Genomic DNA, 17,007 nt, shown 5'->3' with positions numbered 1-17,007 from the left:
GACGCTTATCCTCCATGCCCCGGGCACCCGCATGTCCGATGGGACCGGGTACTCGACCTCATAGAGAAGTCGGGCTTCGTCCTCGTGAAGGTGGTGGCGGCCGAAGCCGTTCGCCGCCGCGCCATTGCCTGGGAAGTGCTCGGCCATTGGGTGAAATGGAAACGGCGAGAAGAGAGGGAGGAACGGGGCCGTCGGCGGTGAAGAGCGAGGTCTGTGCGTGGCTCACCGGTGCGGGAGGGGGCGACTTGTATATGCGGCGCCCGCGTGGCGGACGAGGGACGCGCGTCGCCCCGCCTTTACTGCGCCGCCCATGAGGCACCAATGAAGGCTGACCGGCTCGACAGCTTTGGCATTGATTCCTCGCGGGAATCGAGGCGATGTGGACGACGAAGCGACGAGAACAGCCGAGTCGTTGCCAAGGAGGGCCTGCCGATTTTCGTGTCAAAAACGATTCGACCGGTGCTCCAAGCGTCCCCAGCGTATTGGGTTCGTTCTGGATCCGCCGATGTCAATTTTAACTCGAGCCGGAAAAAAAAGGTCTTTGAAATATGATTGGACCGATTTTTAAACACCGACGATCGAAAAAATCGCGTGAGAGATCTTTGTGGGCGCGGCTGGAGATGCTCTTATCATACTACTCACTCTGTTCTTTCTCCCAAAACCCCCGTATAGAACCCAGGCCACAGCAGCCATGCTCCGTCGCCTCCTACTCCGCCAAGCTCGTCGGCGCCATTGCTCCTCCTCATTCTCCTCCGCCTTGCCCCTCTCCTCGCCGACCTTCGCCGTCTTCGGCGCCAACACCGGCGTCGGCAAGACCCTCGTCTCCGCGGGCCTCGCTGCCTCCCTCCTCCGTTCCCACGCCGCCTCCCCCTCGGCCGTCCTCTACCTCAAACCGCTCCAGACCGGCTTCCCCGCCGATTCCGACGCGGGGTTCCTCTACCGCAGGGTCCCCGCGCTTGTCCGCCCCTCCCACGCTGCGCACCTCGTCGCCTCCATCGACACCCTCTCCCCTGCCCCGTCAGTGGAAACCCCATCCCCTTCCCGCGAGGAGGCGGCCTTCTCCTACGATGGGGAGGGTAAGGCGGCGAGGAAGCTTCTGGCTTGCAGGACGCTGTACGCATGGCGGGAGGCGGTGTCGCCGCACCTGGCAGCGGAGAGGGAGGGGATGACGGTAGAAGACGCGCATGTGAGGTCGCTCCTGGCGGCGTGCCTCGCCGAGGGGGAAAATTTGGGGAAGGGGGAGGGGGATGTGTGGAAGCTGGTCGAGACCGCCGGCGGCGTGGCCAGCCCGGGCCCGTCTGGCACGCTGCAGTGCGATCTCTACCGGTGCGTTCTGATGCCTCTTCAGCCGTAAATATGCTGTTTTATTCGTTAATGTTACCAAACGCGTACTAGTACACATGTTCTCCGGGGTGTTCAGTTTGAATTAATTGATTTCTCAAAAAGAAGAAGTTTGAATCAATTGAGGAAATGAAATAGTGCGCAATTTAGTACTCCCTCTGTAAACTAATATAAATAGTGATCTAAACGCTCTTATATTAGTTTATAGAGGGAGTATGATGCAATTGACGTTTCTGCTATATATACCCGTTTCCAGTGTTTAGTCCAGTGATATAGTCTGATTTTTGTTCTGTCTATTCACAAGGGATCTCAATACCTAAAAAGAATTGTTAGTCTATTCCATCGAAATCACTATCACATTGGTGTAGTTTGTAAGAAGATATCATGCAAGCTGGAGATAACAATGGTGGTTAGTGAGCATGATAATTGCGGTGAACGATCTGCTGCTTTGAAGTTTTCCTGAGGTTGTATGTTGGATATCCTGTTGATTTGTTGTGTTCTCAACTTTTCATTTACTGGAGCAGTTTATGTTTTTGATTCTATAAGTGCTGAAAGTAATCACATATTTGGTGACCATTTGTGAAATATTTCTGATGTATGTCTACACACTCATCTCTTTTTCTAACATGTTTTATTTGTTGGGAAATTATGGTGATCTTACCAGACATAGAGCATACTTCAAAATCCTTTAAACCACGTTCAAATTGGTTACATGATCGCATCTATTTTTAAAGAACCTTGTGGCCTATTTAATTGTTCACACAAACTTCATTACTGCTCGGCGTATTAGATTGATTTACATCAACACACTTCTTGATTCTGTGACTCTTGGCAGGCACTTTAGGTTGCCTACTATTCTTGTTGGAGATGGCTGTCTTGGTGGTATTTCAGGCACTTTATCGGCATATGAAACTCTGTTGCTCAGGGGGTATGATGTTAGCGCAGTAATTTTGGAAGATTGTGGTTTGTCAAACGACAAGTTCTTGCTTTCTTACTTGAGAAATAGGTAACATGCTTCAGTCTTATTGTTATTTTTATAATGTTTTAGCAGCTCCGATTTCATTGATATGACAGCTTCACAATGTTTGTATTATTTAGGGTACCAGTGCTTGTTTTGCCACCTATTCCAGAAGATTCATCAGATGACCTAACTGATTGGTTTTCCGAATCATCTTCAGTTTTTGGTTTGCTTGAAGATGCCCTGCGATCTTTTCATTTGAAAAGAATTCAGAGGTTAAACAGTATGCAAAGAAAAACAAAGGATTTACTGTGGTGGCCCTTCACTCAGCACAATCTTGTACCTGTAGATTGTGTTACAGTAATTGATTCGCGCTGTGGTGAGAGTTTTTCAGCATACAAGGTTTGTCCAATGTATATTCCAAGCTTTTGAAAAGAAATTTGAAATGAAGCTTTGAAACATCAGCGGCATTGTTATGGAATCTTTTGATGTAGGTGAAAGACAACAAGATGATGATGATCCCTCAGTTTGATGCATGTGCAAGTTGGTGGACTCAAGGACCTGATTCTAAGTTGCAGGTTATTCTTGCACTTCCTGTATTTTCAAAATCTCCTTTACCTTGGTTTGCTAAGGGAACTCTTATTGCAGGTGTTCTATGGCTAAAGTTCTGTACGTTGAACTATTGACATGCAATTTTTGTGGCCTAAATTTCTCTTTCATCATCAGATTGAACTTGCAAGAGATATGGGCTACGCTGCTGCTAGGTATGGCCATGTGATGTTTCCAGAGAATGCTCATGAGCCTGCTCTTCGTTGTGCTGAACTTTTGCTTGGGGGAATTGGTAAAGGTTGGTGCTTTTACTTGTTTTTCATCTATTATAATGTATGTGCAGCAGAATCAAACTGCACGAGTATAAGTCACCCCTTAACGAATAAAATGGTGTATTAGTATGAAAAATGACTCATTTAAAGCACCCTTTAGCTACCAAATTCCGCAATTTAGAGCTTATTGTTTGCACCTGAACACGTCATTGTGTGCCTCCGACATCGAGCGTGATATGCTAGACACGTCGTTAGAGGAGCCTCACCGGGAGCGTGATAGGGAAGACACGCCGATGGATCTCTTGAGACCCGAAACCCAACACGCCCGGGAGGGACCCCTTCAGGGCACGTGGCAGCAATGGGCTGCCCTAGTTCGGCTTGGTCGCTCCTAGAGCGTTGAGGTTTGCGACATTGAAGGCGAAGAACAAGAAGCAGAAAACCAGGGCAAAGGAGACGTAGATAAAACATAAAAGTAGTAAATTGATTTGTCCGATTGTGTGTTGTCCAACGGGAAGAGGAGCCTTGGCGCAACGGTAAAGCTGTTGCCTTGTGACCATGAGGTCACGGGTTCGAGTCCTGGAAACAACCTCTTGCAGAAATGTAGGGAAAGGCTGCGTACTATAGACCCAAAGTGGTCGGACCCTTGCCCGGACCCTGCGCAAGCGGGAGCTACGTGCACCGGGCTGCCCTTTTTTTATGTGTTGTCCAACGGCCATCACCCTTCACATATTTATAGGGCGGCTAGTCTTGTTGTAAGAGAGTAGGGCTCCTAATCTAAATACATGCTTCTCAGTTATCTGATTCAACCATCTAATGTCTTTCCATATGGGCAACTTCCCTTTTTTCTCTTTCTTGCCTTTCGAGTATTGTGTGTCTAACTTGGTTATCAACACACGCACCCCTGGTTTTGGTCAAAGCTTGTGTGCCAAAAAAATAACTTGCACCTATTTGAGGACTAACGACATGTTTATACATATTCCTAGGGCAATAACAGGTTATCAATTGAGTTATGAGGTCTAATTGTGATAATGAAGTATCAGCCATGAATGCCCAGGCTTCCTGCCACACATGTGGATAAAGCTTCTTCAAATATACCATTGAGAGCTTGGCGGAGCAAATTCCTTGTAAAGATTCCTCCAAATTCGAATTTATGGAAACCGCCCTCACAATCTTTAAAAGGACGTTCCCGACTCGGAGACCACTTCCTAAACTTGTTGCTCTTGAGCCAATTGGTAGGATCACCTTGCACACTAGGTCAAAAACTTGAAAGTTCTTCAAGTTGACCTTTTTGGTGTAAGCTTGCCAAGTTTGTCTCTCTCTATGACCTTCAAAGCACCGAAACACTTATCAACGACTTCATCAAGATTGTCCATCATCACATTGTGAAAATCCATCGTCGATAAGTCGTTTTGTTTAGCTAATCTCAAGGCGTCCAGATTTACCCCAATGGTTAAAACCATCTCTTATCCATACACAAGCTCATATGGAGTTACGATTGTAGCACCATGCCTTGAGATTCTATGCGCCCACAAAGCCTTGAACAACACATCATGCCATCTTCTTGGATTATCTTTAATCTTCTTGATGATTTTAATTAACATCTTATTGCCTGTCCTTTGGCTTGGGCATAATATGGAGATGAATTGAGCAACTTTTATCTTATAAGATTCGGTAAATTCTTTTACTTGACTCATATAAAAAACGAACCTTGATCCGAAGTTAATGCTTGAGGAATAATAAATCCATGGATAATGTGCTTAGTAATGAATTGAATTACCTCCACACGAGTCATATTTTTGAGAGGCGCTGATTTAGACCACTTGGTGAAACAATCAGTAGGCACCTACACAAATCAATGCCCCTTTGAAGGAGGATGAATCTGTCCAATGAAGTCCAATCCCCAATCTCTGAAATTGGCCATAACTCGACGATAGGATGCAACATAGCTGGAGGAGCTATATCACCAAACTTTTGACAAGCTTCGCACCCTTTATAATACCTGAAGCAATTGTTAATCATCGTTGGCCATTAAAATCTAGCATGCCGCGACAAGCACTTCAGTGCGCTGACTAATGAGTGCCACAAATGCCTTCATGTACCTCTTCCATAGCAATTCCTAAAAAATATACGACCAAATTTGCAAATAGGTAAATTAGTTGTCAGATGTACCTGTTCAAATATGTTGGGGAAGCACGATGATTGCGTGATTTGAATGATATCTTGCTCCGCTTTCTGATGGCTCTCCAACACCCTGTCCTCTTCTTCTGGATCTTGTGCCTCATCACTCTAATGTTTCATGTCAACTGAACTTTGTTTGGCTACATATGTTTGTTGTTGATGCTCGCCAATTTCTTTGGCACGAAACTCATGGTGCAGAATGAAAGCTCTCTTACAACAACAACAACAATAAAGCCTTTAGTCCCAAATAAGTTGGGTAGGCTAGAGCTGAAACCCATAAGATCTCGCGACCAACTCATGGCTCTGACACATGGATAGCAAGCTTCCACGCACCCTTGTCCATAGCTAGTTCTTTGATGATACTCCAATCCTCCAGGTCTCTCTTAAAGGACTCCTCCCATGTCAAATTCGGTCTACCCCGACCTCTCTTGACATTCTCTGCATGCTTTAGCCGTTCGCTATGCACTGGAGCTTCTGGAGGCCTGCCCTGAATATGCCCAAACCATCTCAGACGATGTTGGACAAGCTTCTCTTCAATCGGTGCTACCCCAACTCTATCTCGTATATCCTCATTCCGGACTCGATCCGTCCTCGTGTGGCCACACATCTGTCTCAACATACGCATCTCCGCCACACTTAACTATTGAACATGTCGCCTTTTAGTCGGCCAACACTCGGCGCCATACAACATTGCGGGTCGAACCGCTGTCCTGTAGAACTTGCCTTTTAGCTTTTGTGGCACTCTCTTGTCACAGAGAATGCCAGAAGCTTGTCGCCACTTCATCCATCCGGCTTTGATTCGATGGTTCACATCTTCATCAATACCCCCATCCTCCCGCAGCATTGACACCAAATATCGGAAGGGGTCCTTCTGAGGCACTACCTGCCCATCAAGGCTAACCTCCTCACACCTAGTAGTACTGAAACCGCACATCATGTACTTGGTTTTAGTTCTACTAAGCCTAAACCCTTTCGATTCCAAGGTTTGTCTCCATAACTCTAACTTCCTATTTACCCCCGTCCAACTATCGTCAACTAGCACCACATCATCCGCAAAGAGCATACACCATGGGATATCTCCTTGTATATCCCTTGTGACCTCGTCCATCACCGAGGCAAAAAGATAAGGGCTCAAAGCTGACCCTTGATGCAGTCCTATCTTAATCGGGAAGTCATCAGTGTCGACATCACTTGTTCGAACACTTGTCACAACATTATCGTACATGTCCTTGATGAGGGTAATGTACTTTACTGGGACTGTGTGTTTCTCCAAGGCCCACCACATGACATTCCGTGGTATCTTATCATAGGCCTTCTCCAAGTCAATGAACACCATATGCAAGTCCTTTTGCTCCCTGTATCTCTCCATAAGTTGTACCAAGAAAATGGCTTTCATGGTTGACCTCCCAGGCATGAAACCAAACTGATTTTTGGTCACGCTTGTCATTCTTCTTATGCAGTACTCAATGACTCTCTCCCATAGCTTCATTGTATGGCTCATCAGCTTAATTCCACGGTAATTAGTACAACCCTGAACACCCCCTTGTTCTTGAAGATTGGTACTAATATACTCCGTCTTCTGGCATCTTGTTTGCCCAAAGAATGAGGTTGAAAAGCTTGGTTAGCCATACTATCGCTATGTCCCCGAGGCCTTTCCACACCTCAATGGGGATACAATCTGGGCCCATCGCCTTGCCTCCTTTCATCCTTTTTAAAGCCTGCTTGACCTCAGACTCCTAGATTCGCCGCACAAAACGCATGTTGGTCTCATCAAAGGAGTCATCCAGTTCAATGGTAGAACTCTCATTCTCCCCATTGAACAACTTGTCGAAGTACTCCCGCCATCTATGCTTAATCTCCTCGTCCTTCACCAAGAGTTGGTCTGCTCGGTCCTTGATGCATTTGACTTGGCCAATATCCGTCCTCTTCCTCTCTCAGATCTTGACCATCTTATAGATGTCCCTTTCGCCTTCCTTCGTGCCTAACCATTGGTAGAGGTCCTCATACGCCAGACCCCTTGCTTCACTGACAGCTCGCTTTGCGGCCTTCTTCACCATCTTGTATTTCTCTATGTTGTCTGCACTCCTATCCAGGTATAGGCGTCTGAAACAATCGTTCTTCTCTTTAATCGCCTTCTGCACATCATCATTCCACCACAAGGTATCCTTATCTTCGCTTTTTCTTCCCCTGGACACTCCAAACTCCTCCGAGGCCACCTTACGAATGCAAGTCGCCATCTTCATCCACACATTGTCCGCATCCCCTCCTTCCTCCCAAGGGCCCTCCTTAATGACCCTCTCCTTGAACGCCTGGGCTACCTCCCCCTTGAGCCTCCACCACTTCGGTCTAGCGACTTTGGCACGCTTATCCCGCTGGACATGAATCCGAAAGCGGAAGTCAGCAACCACCAGCTTATGCTGAGGTACAACACTCTCTCCAGGTATCACCTTACAGTCTAGGCACGCACGCCTGTCTTCTCTTCTTGAAAGAATGAAAGCTCCCTTAACTCCAAAAAAATCAAGCACGATCGTCTTGCCATGTCCTTGCTCAACCAAGCTTGCTTCTTTTGATTTGATAGATCCGAAACATGTACAATTTGATTTGGCCCTCCAATAACCGAACTACCCTTATCATTTGAATCACTCTTCTCATCAACTCTATCAAATGGCATACCTTTCTTTCTTCCTTAATTCTACCCGTATTGCAACATAATCTGGAATCTGCCCCCTTTTTATTTGTTCAAGGCAAAGAGCATTATTATACCTTGGTGCAGTGGTAAAGCTGTTCACTCATAATTAGGCAATGAGATATGGGTGATGCCGAAACTTTGCAATTGTGTAGGGGACATATAATATGCTATGGTACTAGGTGAAGGCATACACACTCCTGCAGAACTTTTACTCATTCGGTTATGATCGTTGTGAAGGTGTGGTGCCGAATTATGGATATTAACATTTGCATATGGTGCTGAAAATTAGTAACATGAGGGGTATCACATGACAGTTGAAGGTAATTAGCTGAATAACTAGCAGTAGCATGGCCTGTTCTCCCATCCATTGATGTGTTTAATGGTAGACTCGCATATTGTGAGTTAATTGTTGATGTATAAAACAGTGAAATATCCTCTTGCATGGGTTGAAATTCCTAACATGAGATCTCTCATAATGATTAACTGAACTGAACACATTTTTCATCGGCATATGGATTTGTGGGATTGCCGATGCATGAGAGTTCGAGATGTCTCGTAATGATTAACTGAACTAATCATGTTGTTCATCCGCATATGGATTTGTGGGGTTGTCGGTACATGAGAGTTTGAGATGTCTCATAATGATTAACTAATCATGTTGTTCATCGATATATGGATCTGTGGGGTTGCCAATGCATGAGAGTTCAAATACACATGTTGCATCTTGCCAATATTATAAGAATGTTAAGTACTCGTACTTTGCATCGGCTCTTGCATGTAATCAAATGTGCAATTGAAAATTCTAGGGCTAGCTGATACAATATGATCATCAAAGGATCTAGCAACACCAACATATGAATTATTTACATCCACATAAGTAAATTGGGTATTTATATCACATAATGGACCGTTCAAAGTCCCCCCCCCCCCCCCCCCCCCCCCCCCCCCCCCCCGCAGAGTCGCCAAAAAGAATACGTCACCATGTGCCTTTGGCGTTGAGCGTGATACACAAGAGTCGTCACTGGAGGAGCCTCACCAGGAGAGCGATACGCAAGACACACCGGCGAGGTCTTGCCAGGAGGGACCCCGCTAGGGCATGCGGCGGCAATGAGCTGTCCTAGGTCCGCCTGGCAGCCTCGAGGTTTGTTGCCGTTGAAGACGAAGAGAAAGAGAAGCAACAAACTACAATAAAGGAGAAGTAGATGAAAGATAAAGTATTAGATTGATTTCTTTTGATTGTTTGTTGTCCAATCGGCCATCACCCTTCACATGTCTATAGACGGCTGGTCTTGCCATAGGAGAGTAGGATTCCTAATCTTAACATATGTTTATCTGATTTGGCCATATAATCTCTTTCCGTATGGGTGACTTCCTTTTTTTTCTCTCTTTCTCGCCTTCCAAGTATTGATTGCCAAATTTGGTTATCAACATTACTACTCCCTCTGTTCCTAAATATAAGTCTTTTCAGAGATTCCAGTATGGACTACATACGGAGCAAAATGAGTGAATCTACACTGTAAAATATGTCTATATACATTCGTATGTAGTCTATATTGAAATCTCTAAAAAGACATATATTTAGGAACGGAGGGAGTAGATTGGTAGATAATTGTGCTTACCTGAAGAAAGGAGACAACAAAATGGGCACATTTGTGAACAAATGATATGTGCTTATCTGACTCATATTGATCTTTAAATTTTCCACACAAAAACATTATTTCTGGTTTGCTGAGATAATAATGTTTCAGTTGTTCTTGTTTCATTGTTAGTGTCCTGTTATTCAAGTCACATTGCTCAGGAACATTTTGTTCATTGCACATAGCTTCCTTGTAATTTGTTGGTCAGATTGGGCTTCCAGAGTTTATTATTCGGACAATGGATCAACGGCAATTGAAATAGCTCTGAAGATGGCATTTCGCAAGTTTTCACTTGATCATGGAATTCTACTCGATAGTGACAAGAGTATCACCAACGAAAGGAATATTCAGTTAAAGGTTTGCTGCTCTTATACTAAAAGTACTTATCCTCATTGTTTTTAGGTTTCTGGAGCAGCATAAGGTTGTGGAGGAGTAACTCCACCTTGCTGCTACAATGTGTACAACACAAGTGTTGAAGGAACAACTTCAACGTGCTGCGCTAGATATCACTCTAGAGGCGGAGACAGGGCCGATATGGCAGCAGGAGTTCAATCCAAAACTCCTAGAACGCAAGATCTAGTCCAAGATCTTAGATAACAACACCAAGTTCTATTATCTATACTATCTATACTACTATATAGTATACGAGTAACTCACAATATGGACCGTTGGATAGTTTCAATCGAATGGCTCACGTTTGTTTGCTTGGATTCTGGTGCAATATATACCGTTGGATAAGAAAATCCAACGGCTGTTATTCCGGGGATTCGCCATGGTGCAGTTGGCTCCTGCATGCGCACATGGTAGCCTCCAGACTGGGACTGAGCATGTAACATATGGTGCCTATTCTGCATCGTTCCAGTAAGCTCCAGAGGATTCTTTTTATTAAAAACAATTGATAGCTACTCTGCCTGATTCTCTGCACAACCTGCAAAGCGAAGGAAAGGCCAACTCGGTAGAAACCTACAGGCAAAAAAAGTCTAACCTCAAAATGCTTCAAGTCTCTACGATTTGGCTGGATAATAAAAAATGAACACCTATCTGTGTTGATTTGTTCGCTGTAAAAAAAAGCAAAGAAAAACGTCCTGCTGGTCTCCCTGCCAATATGCTTTTCCGTTCTTATTTTCAGGTATGCTTCTCTTAAGGTAAATATAATTTTACATTTCTTCTATTATTACATTGCTTATCAAACTATATTTAAATAATGTGTGCACACAATTAAATATGTATTATCCCCGACAAATAATTTGAAGTTTTATACCTTCCAAACTACATTCATCAGATGGGCCTGACATAAGGATCATGGACATAATATGAATAGACGATTTTCTGTATATCAAAACCAATATCTGAACAAATATATGTTGATGATACAATTATTTCATAAAGCACATAGGTGTCTTAGATTAAAAAGCGAACCGCATATTGTAGAACGTCCCAAAATAATTTATTATCATTTTCGTGTTAGATTTAAGATGAGTGAGTTGTGATTATTTTAATATTTTAAAAAAATTCTATTAATATTTTTAATATTTATTAATGTTGCACCTGTGTATCGTTCACATCGTCCGCTATATGGGCCTACATAAGGATCAAATTTACATGTTGGAAACTATCTGAAAGGAAAAAATAAAAGAATGTAACACAAGTATAGGATAAAGAGATAAATGGTTTATTTCGGGTTTTATTAACACCGTGCACTGACTGGGGTAAAGGGCATGTGAAAAATATCTCTAGATAAAATGACAAGCAAAAAGAAATTTAAGAACTCCCTCAAATGTTGCATTTAGGGGCAACCTACATGTCACGTGCCTAAAAACAATTTATTTTCGTAAGTTTTGTCCCCAGTCAGATTCAGGTCCATCGGCTAGAACTTCATATTCCCCCTCATTTTCGTGTTCTTTCTCTTCTTTATGTAACCATCGCCCAACGCTGACCCAACAAAGCACTGCCTTGCCCTCTAGACTCCACCTCCTCTGCCCTCTTGGCCTCCCTCTAAAACTCACCAATTCCATGTCGGCGAGCTCCCGCCACCCCCATTGCACCCGAACCCATCAACCTATGACTCCCCTCCACCGACAGTGATGTTTTTCGCGTCGTCCCCGGTTCCGACACTCCTGGCTCGGCCTAGCAAGCGCACCTATCTCGGGCATCAGACGTTAGGTGAAATCGACTGGTCTCATTTGCAATTTCACACAACTAAGAAATAACAAAATCTTTGAATTAATTATATATCAGTTTTACCTGAATAAACAATGACTAATTTGTCTATTATATCATCACTCCTATGTTATGCTTTATTTATAACATTCATGGACCTTTTTTTTTGCAATACTCATTGAAAAATGGAAAAATGTTGTGTGAGCCGTGCCCTGCTGAGTTATTTGTTATTATTGTGCATGATTAAGTATTGACGTGCAAAGCACGTGCAACTAACTAGTAGGTAGTGGGGGTGCATAGTCTGGGTACAAACTAGAGGTGAGGACCTCTATTTATAGGGCTTTGGGAAGCCTTCACATACTTCTACTAATGGCTAGAACACTTCAGAAAACATTACTTAAGATTCACCATTCTACTCATAGCTACTCACAACTAGAGGACTCTAGAAAATAGTAGGTAGGGTAGAAAAGATAAGAAATACTATAGTAGCGTGGGAGCATCTAGAAGTAGCCAAACAAATCTGACATACGATTTTATTTTATTTTCTTTTTCCTCATCTAGTGTTCCTCATCATTCTTCCCTGGTTGTTTGGAACTCAGCCCTCGAGTTATCTTCATAGAGCGCTTCTTCTGGATGGTAGAGAGTCGAGTCTGCAACATTGAAAGTGTTGGATATACCTATGTCACTTGGAAGATCTATCGCATAAGCATTATCATTTATCTTCCTGACAATAGAGAAGGGCCCATACCTTCGCTGCCTAAGCTTCCCTTTAACACCTAAAGGCAGCCTCTCTTTTCGGACGTAGACCATCACCTTATCACCAATTTGGAATGATTTCGGCCTCCTTTTGCAGTTAGCAAGTTGTTTATATTTCTGATTTTGTGCTTCCAAAACACCACAAATTTCTTCAAATAACTCAGTGTAATTATCAACAAAGGACAATGCTGATTTTGAGTTTCCCCTTGATGGTAGCTTCACCAGGTCCACCACATGTGTTGGAACTTTAGTGTAGACAACAGAAAAAGGACTCCTTCCTGTTGATCTATGCTTGGAGTTATTGTAGGAGAACTCTGCAAGAGATAAAGTCAAATCCCATTGTCCCTTTCTTTCTCCACAAATGTACCGGATCAGATTACCCAAAAATTTGTTCACCACTTCAGTTTGTCCATCTGTTTGTGGATGGGCAGTGCGAAAATTTCAATTTAGTGTTGAATTGCTTCCACAAAGTGAGCCAAAATGCAACAAGAAACTTGCTATCACGGTCTGAGACGATGGACCTTGGAACTCCATGAAGTCTGACCACTTCCCAAAAGAATAGGTTTGCCACATGATGAGCATCCGTTGTCTTGTGGCACGGGATGAAATGAGCCATCTGAGAGAATCTATCCATGACCACGACCACGACCACAAACACGGCATCACTCCGTCGTCTTGTTCTTGGCAAACCCAAGACGAAGTCCATAGAGATGTCCTCCCATGGAGCAACAGGAACAGGCAAAGGCATGTATAACCCTGTGTTTTGAATTTGGCCTTTGCAAGTTTGAGATATCGGGCATCGCTGAACAAACTTTCCAGCATCTCTTTAGTTGTGGCCAAAAGTAACGAGCTTCTAGGTTAGCGGTAGTCTTGTCACGTCCAACATGGCCACTAAGATCTCTTGAATGGAGTTCTCTGACCAGTTTGTCACGTAGAGAACTTCTTGGAATGCACAAACGATCATTTTTGAAGAGATTGCTATCTTGCATCAAATAGTCATCACCTAATGGCTAGCCCGATGTGTTTTACCCAAACATGGCCAAAGTCTTCGTCATCCTCATACAACTCCTTATTTGATCCATGCCTGAAAGTTCAACCTCAGAAGAAGTCAAGAGGCATGCGCAACGACTCAAAGCATCGGCCACTCGGTTAGTCGTTCAAGATTTATGCACGATGAGATAGTTAAACCTCTCCAGATATATTGCCAATCTTGTTAGCATGCGATCAACATGTTCTTTATTTCTAAAATGCTTCAAGGATTGATGGTCAGTGTAGACGACAAACTCTTTAGGCAGCATATAGACTTCCCAAGTTTTCAAAGCTCTAAAAACGACATACAATTCTTGCTGATAAGTATTCCATTTCTGTCTAGCCTCGTTTAACTTCTCACTAAAGAAAGCAATGGGCTTCCTTTCTTGAGATAGAACAGCTTCAATGCCTACTCCACTTGCGTCACACTCCAACTCAAAAGTCTTGTTGAAATCAGGTAGCACCAAGACAGGAGCTTGTGAGAGTTTTTGCTTGACCTCATTGAAACTAACTTCAGCCGGTTCTGTCCATTAGAACCTCCCTTTCTTCAAGCACTCGGTAATTGGTGCCATGATAGTGCTGAAATTCTTCACAAACTGCCTATAGAAAGTTGCAAGGCCATGAAAACTTCTTACTTACGAAATGGTCTTCGGAGTTGGCCATTCTCGGATTGCTTCAACCTTAGAGTTATCAACAAGAATACCGTCACATGTTATGATGAATCCTAGGAGAAGAAGTTGTGTTTGCAGGAAAACACATTTCTTCAAGTTGACGTAGAGCTCATTTTCCCTTAGTACTTCTAGCACCTTTCGGATGTGATCATAGTGTTCATCCTCATCCTTGCTATAGATCAAGATGTCATCGAAATAGACCACAACAAAGTGGGATAAGAAGGGTCGAAGGACTTGATTCATCAGGTGGATAAAGGTACTTGGTGCATTTGAGAGTCCAAATGGCATGACTAGTCATTCAAACTGTTAGGAATATGCAACTTGTATTTCCAGGAGGCCATAGGCCAGTATATATACATGTACAGGTGTGGAATATATGCAGGAAACCCCTTATACAATAGGGTAAATACGAAAGGTTACATGGCTATATATATATACACTCTAACACCCCCCCTCAAACTCATGGTGGATTAACAACACTGAGTTTGGAGAGATAGAAGCCATGCTGCGCTCTAGTCTGGGCCTTCATCAGAAAATCCGCCAACTGTAACTCAGAAGGCACATACTGAAGAGCAATAACCTGATCCTTCACACCAGCGCGCACATAGAAAGCATCAACACCAATATGCTTGGTGAGCTCATGCTTTACAGGATCGCGCGCAATGCTAATAGCACCTGTACTGTCAGATAAGAGCTGAGTAGGCGTAGTAACAGAAACACCAAAATCCTGAAGTAACCACCATAACCAAGTCACCTCTGTCATTAAAAGAGCCATAGCTTGTAACTCAGCCTCTGCACTCGAACGGGAACTGCAGTCTGTTTCTTCGTCTTCCAGGCAATGAGAGAACCACCAAGAAAAACACAGTAAGCAGAAAGTGAACGGCGATCAAAGGGATCACTAGCCCACGTAGCATCTGAATAGGCCTAAAGCTGTAAAGAACTGGAGCGAGGAAAGAATAGACGGTGAGAGATCGTGCCTCAAAGATATCGGAGAACACGAAGGAGGTGACTATAGTGAACCGAAGTGGGAGCGGAGACAAACTGACTCAGAATATAAACCGGATAAGAGATATCCGGACGAGTGACAGCTAGATAGACAAGACTCCCAACAAGATGACGATAACGCGTCGGGTCAGGCAAGGGGTCACCATCAGTACCACGGAGGTGAACATTGAGCTCCATGGGAGTCTCAACAATGCGCTCATCGGTAAGAGCAGCACGAGTAAGAAGATCCTGTATATACTTTTCCTGGGATATAAAAAAGCCATCAAAGGTAGAAGAGACTTCAATCCCAAGAAAGTAGCGAAGAGGTCCAAGATCGGACATAAGAAACTGCTCACTAAGATGGGCCTTTACAAAGGCAATATACTCGGGGTTGTCGCCAGCGATGATCATGTCATCAACATAGAGAAGATGAAGAGTTCGACCACGAGGAGAAAGGTGGACAAACAATGCTGGATCATGAGCACTCGCTGAAAAACCAGCGGCAGTTACCACAAAGGCAAAACGCTCAAACCAGGCGCGGGGGGCTTGCTTAAGGCCATAGAGAGAGCGACGAAGACGACATACCATGCCATCAGGAACAGAATACCCAGGTGGTGGCTGCATGTATACCTCCTCATGCAGCTCACCATTAAGAAAGGCATTCTTAACAGAGTAAGGTGTGATAAGATTGCCTCAACTAGCAACAGAAATAGGAGTACCATCAGCAGTGAGTACATGAACAGGAAAATCAAGCAATTTAAGAGATGACAAATTTGAAGAATGAGAAGACATATGAAAAGAAGCTCCGGAGTCCAGAACCCACGAGGATGTACCTGACTGTGTAGAGGGTGGTTGCTCAGTGCGAGAAGCATCAGTCACAGAAGCTGCAATACCCGTCGAAGGAGAACCTGAAGCGGCAAGCAGACGCTTAAGTCGCAGAATATCCTGCTTAGTCAAGGCGGTGGCTGAAGATGTCGAAGTAGAAGAAGAAGTCCCTGAAGCTGATGATCGCGCCTTACGCAGGTGTTTCTTCCTCTGGAAGCACTGAGACTCAACATGACCATCCATATTGCAGTAGCCGCAGTGAGGACGAGACCGACCCTGGCCGCCTGTAGGAGTAGGCAAGAGCGGAGGAGCACTGGAGCGGGATGGGGTCGGTGCAGCAGGCGACATAACAGGAACTCGAGCAGCAAGCACAGAGGGAACCTCAAGTAGACCAGCACCACGTAGGCGAGTCTCCTCGGCACGAATCTCAGAAAGCGCCTCCATGAGGGAGATACGACCACGAGCAAACAACTGAGTACGCTCGGGCTCAAACTCCTTACGGAGCCGAGATAAGAACTCGTAGACACGATGGAACTCCAAATCAGCCCGCACAGCCTGGCAACACTGACTAGTACGGCAACCAGCAATGCGGAGAGAATCAAGCTGACGCCAGATAGCAGAACTCTGTGCATAGAAATCATCAACACTGGAGTCACCCTGCTGAAGAGCATGTTCCTGCCGGACCACAGACAAATATAAGGCATCACCAGAGGGCCGATAGCGCTGACGGAGACGGGTCCACATCTCAGATACGGTAGGGAGCCCCAAGAACTCAGAGGCAAACTGAGGCAGAACACTAGCAGTGAGAATAGCTGCGGCACGGGCATCCTCATCAAGCCACTGAGTGTAAGCAGAAAGAGCCTCATGATAAGTCTGAAGAGCCTCCTCATAAATCAAAACCTGCTCATCATAAGCATGGACGGCGGCGTCATCTGCAAGCTTAGCTGCATCCTTCGCA

At 44.4% G+C, this 17,007-nt stretch overlaps 1 protein-coding gene across 3 annotated transcripts in view; it reads left to right on the top strand.

The window, feature by feature from the left end:
• Positions 1–645: 645 nt before the first annotated feature.
• The window catches only part of LOC125517376 (bifunctional dethiobiotin synthetase/7,8-diamino-pelargonic acid aminotransferase, mitochondrial), a 30,541-nt gene continuing 14,179 nt past the window's right edge, over positions 646–17,007 (top strand). For all 3 annotated transcript variants that reach the window (XM_048682566.1, XM_048682568.1, XM_048682567.1), the window contains exons 1-6: positions 646–1,326; positions 2,177–2,347; positions 2,440–2,701; positions 2,794–2,877; positions 3,026–3,146; positions 9,833–9,981. In XM_048682566.1, the coding sequence (XP_048538523.1) occupies positions 692–1,326; positions 2,177–2,347; positions 2,440–2,701; positions 2,794–2,877; positions 3,026–3,146; positions 9,833–9,981 (1,422 nt within the window). In that variant the 5' untranslated portion in view covers positions 646–691. The remainder of the gene's footprint in view (positions 1,327–2,176; positions 2,348–2,439; positions 2,702–2,793; positions 2,878–3,025; positions 3,147–9,832; positions 9,982–17,007) is intronic.

This window comes from Triticum urartu, chromosome 6 (genome assembly GCF_003073215.2).
Source record: "Triticum urartu cultivar G1812 chromosome 6, Tu2.1, whole genome shotgun sequence".
NCBI classification, from domain to species: domain Eukaryota; kingdom Viridiplantae; phylum Streptophyta; class Magnoliopsida; order Poales; family Poaceae; genus Triticum; species Triticum urartu.
The sequence above is the reverse complement of the archived record's forward strand: the minus strand, read 5'-3'. Positions and strand labels throughout refer to the sequence as shown.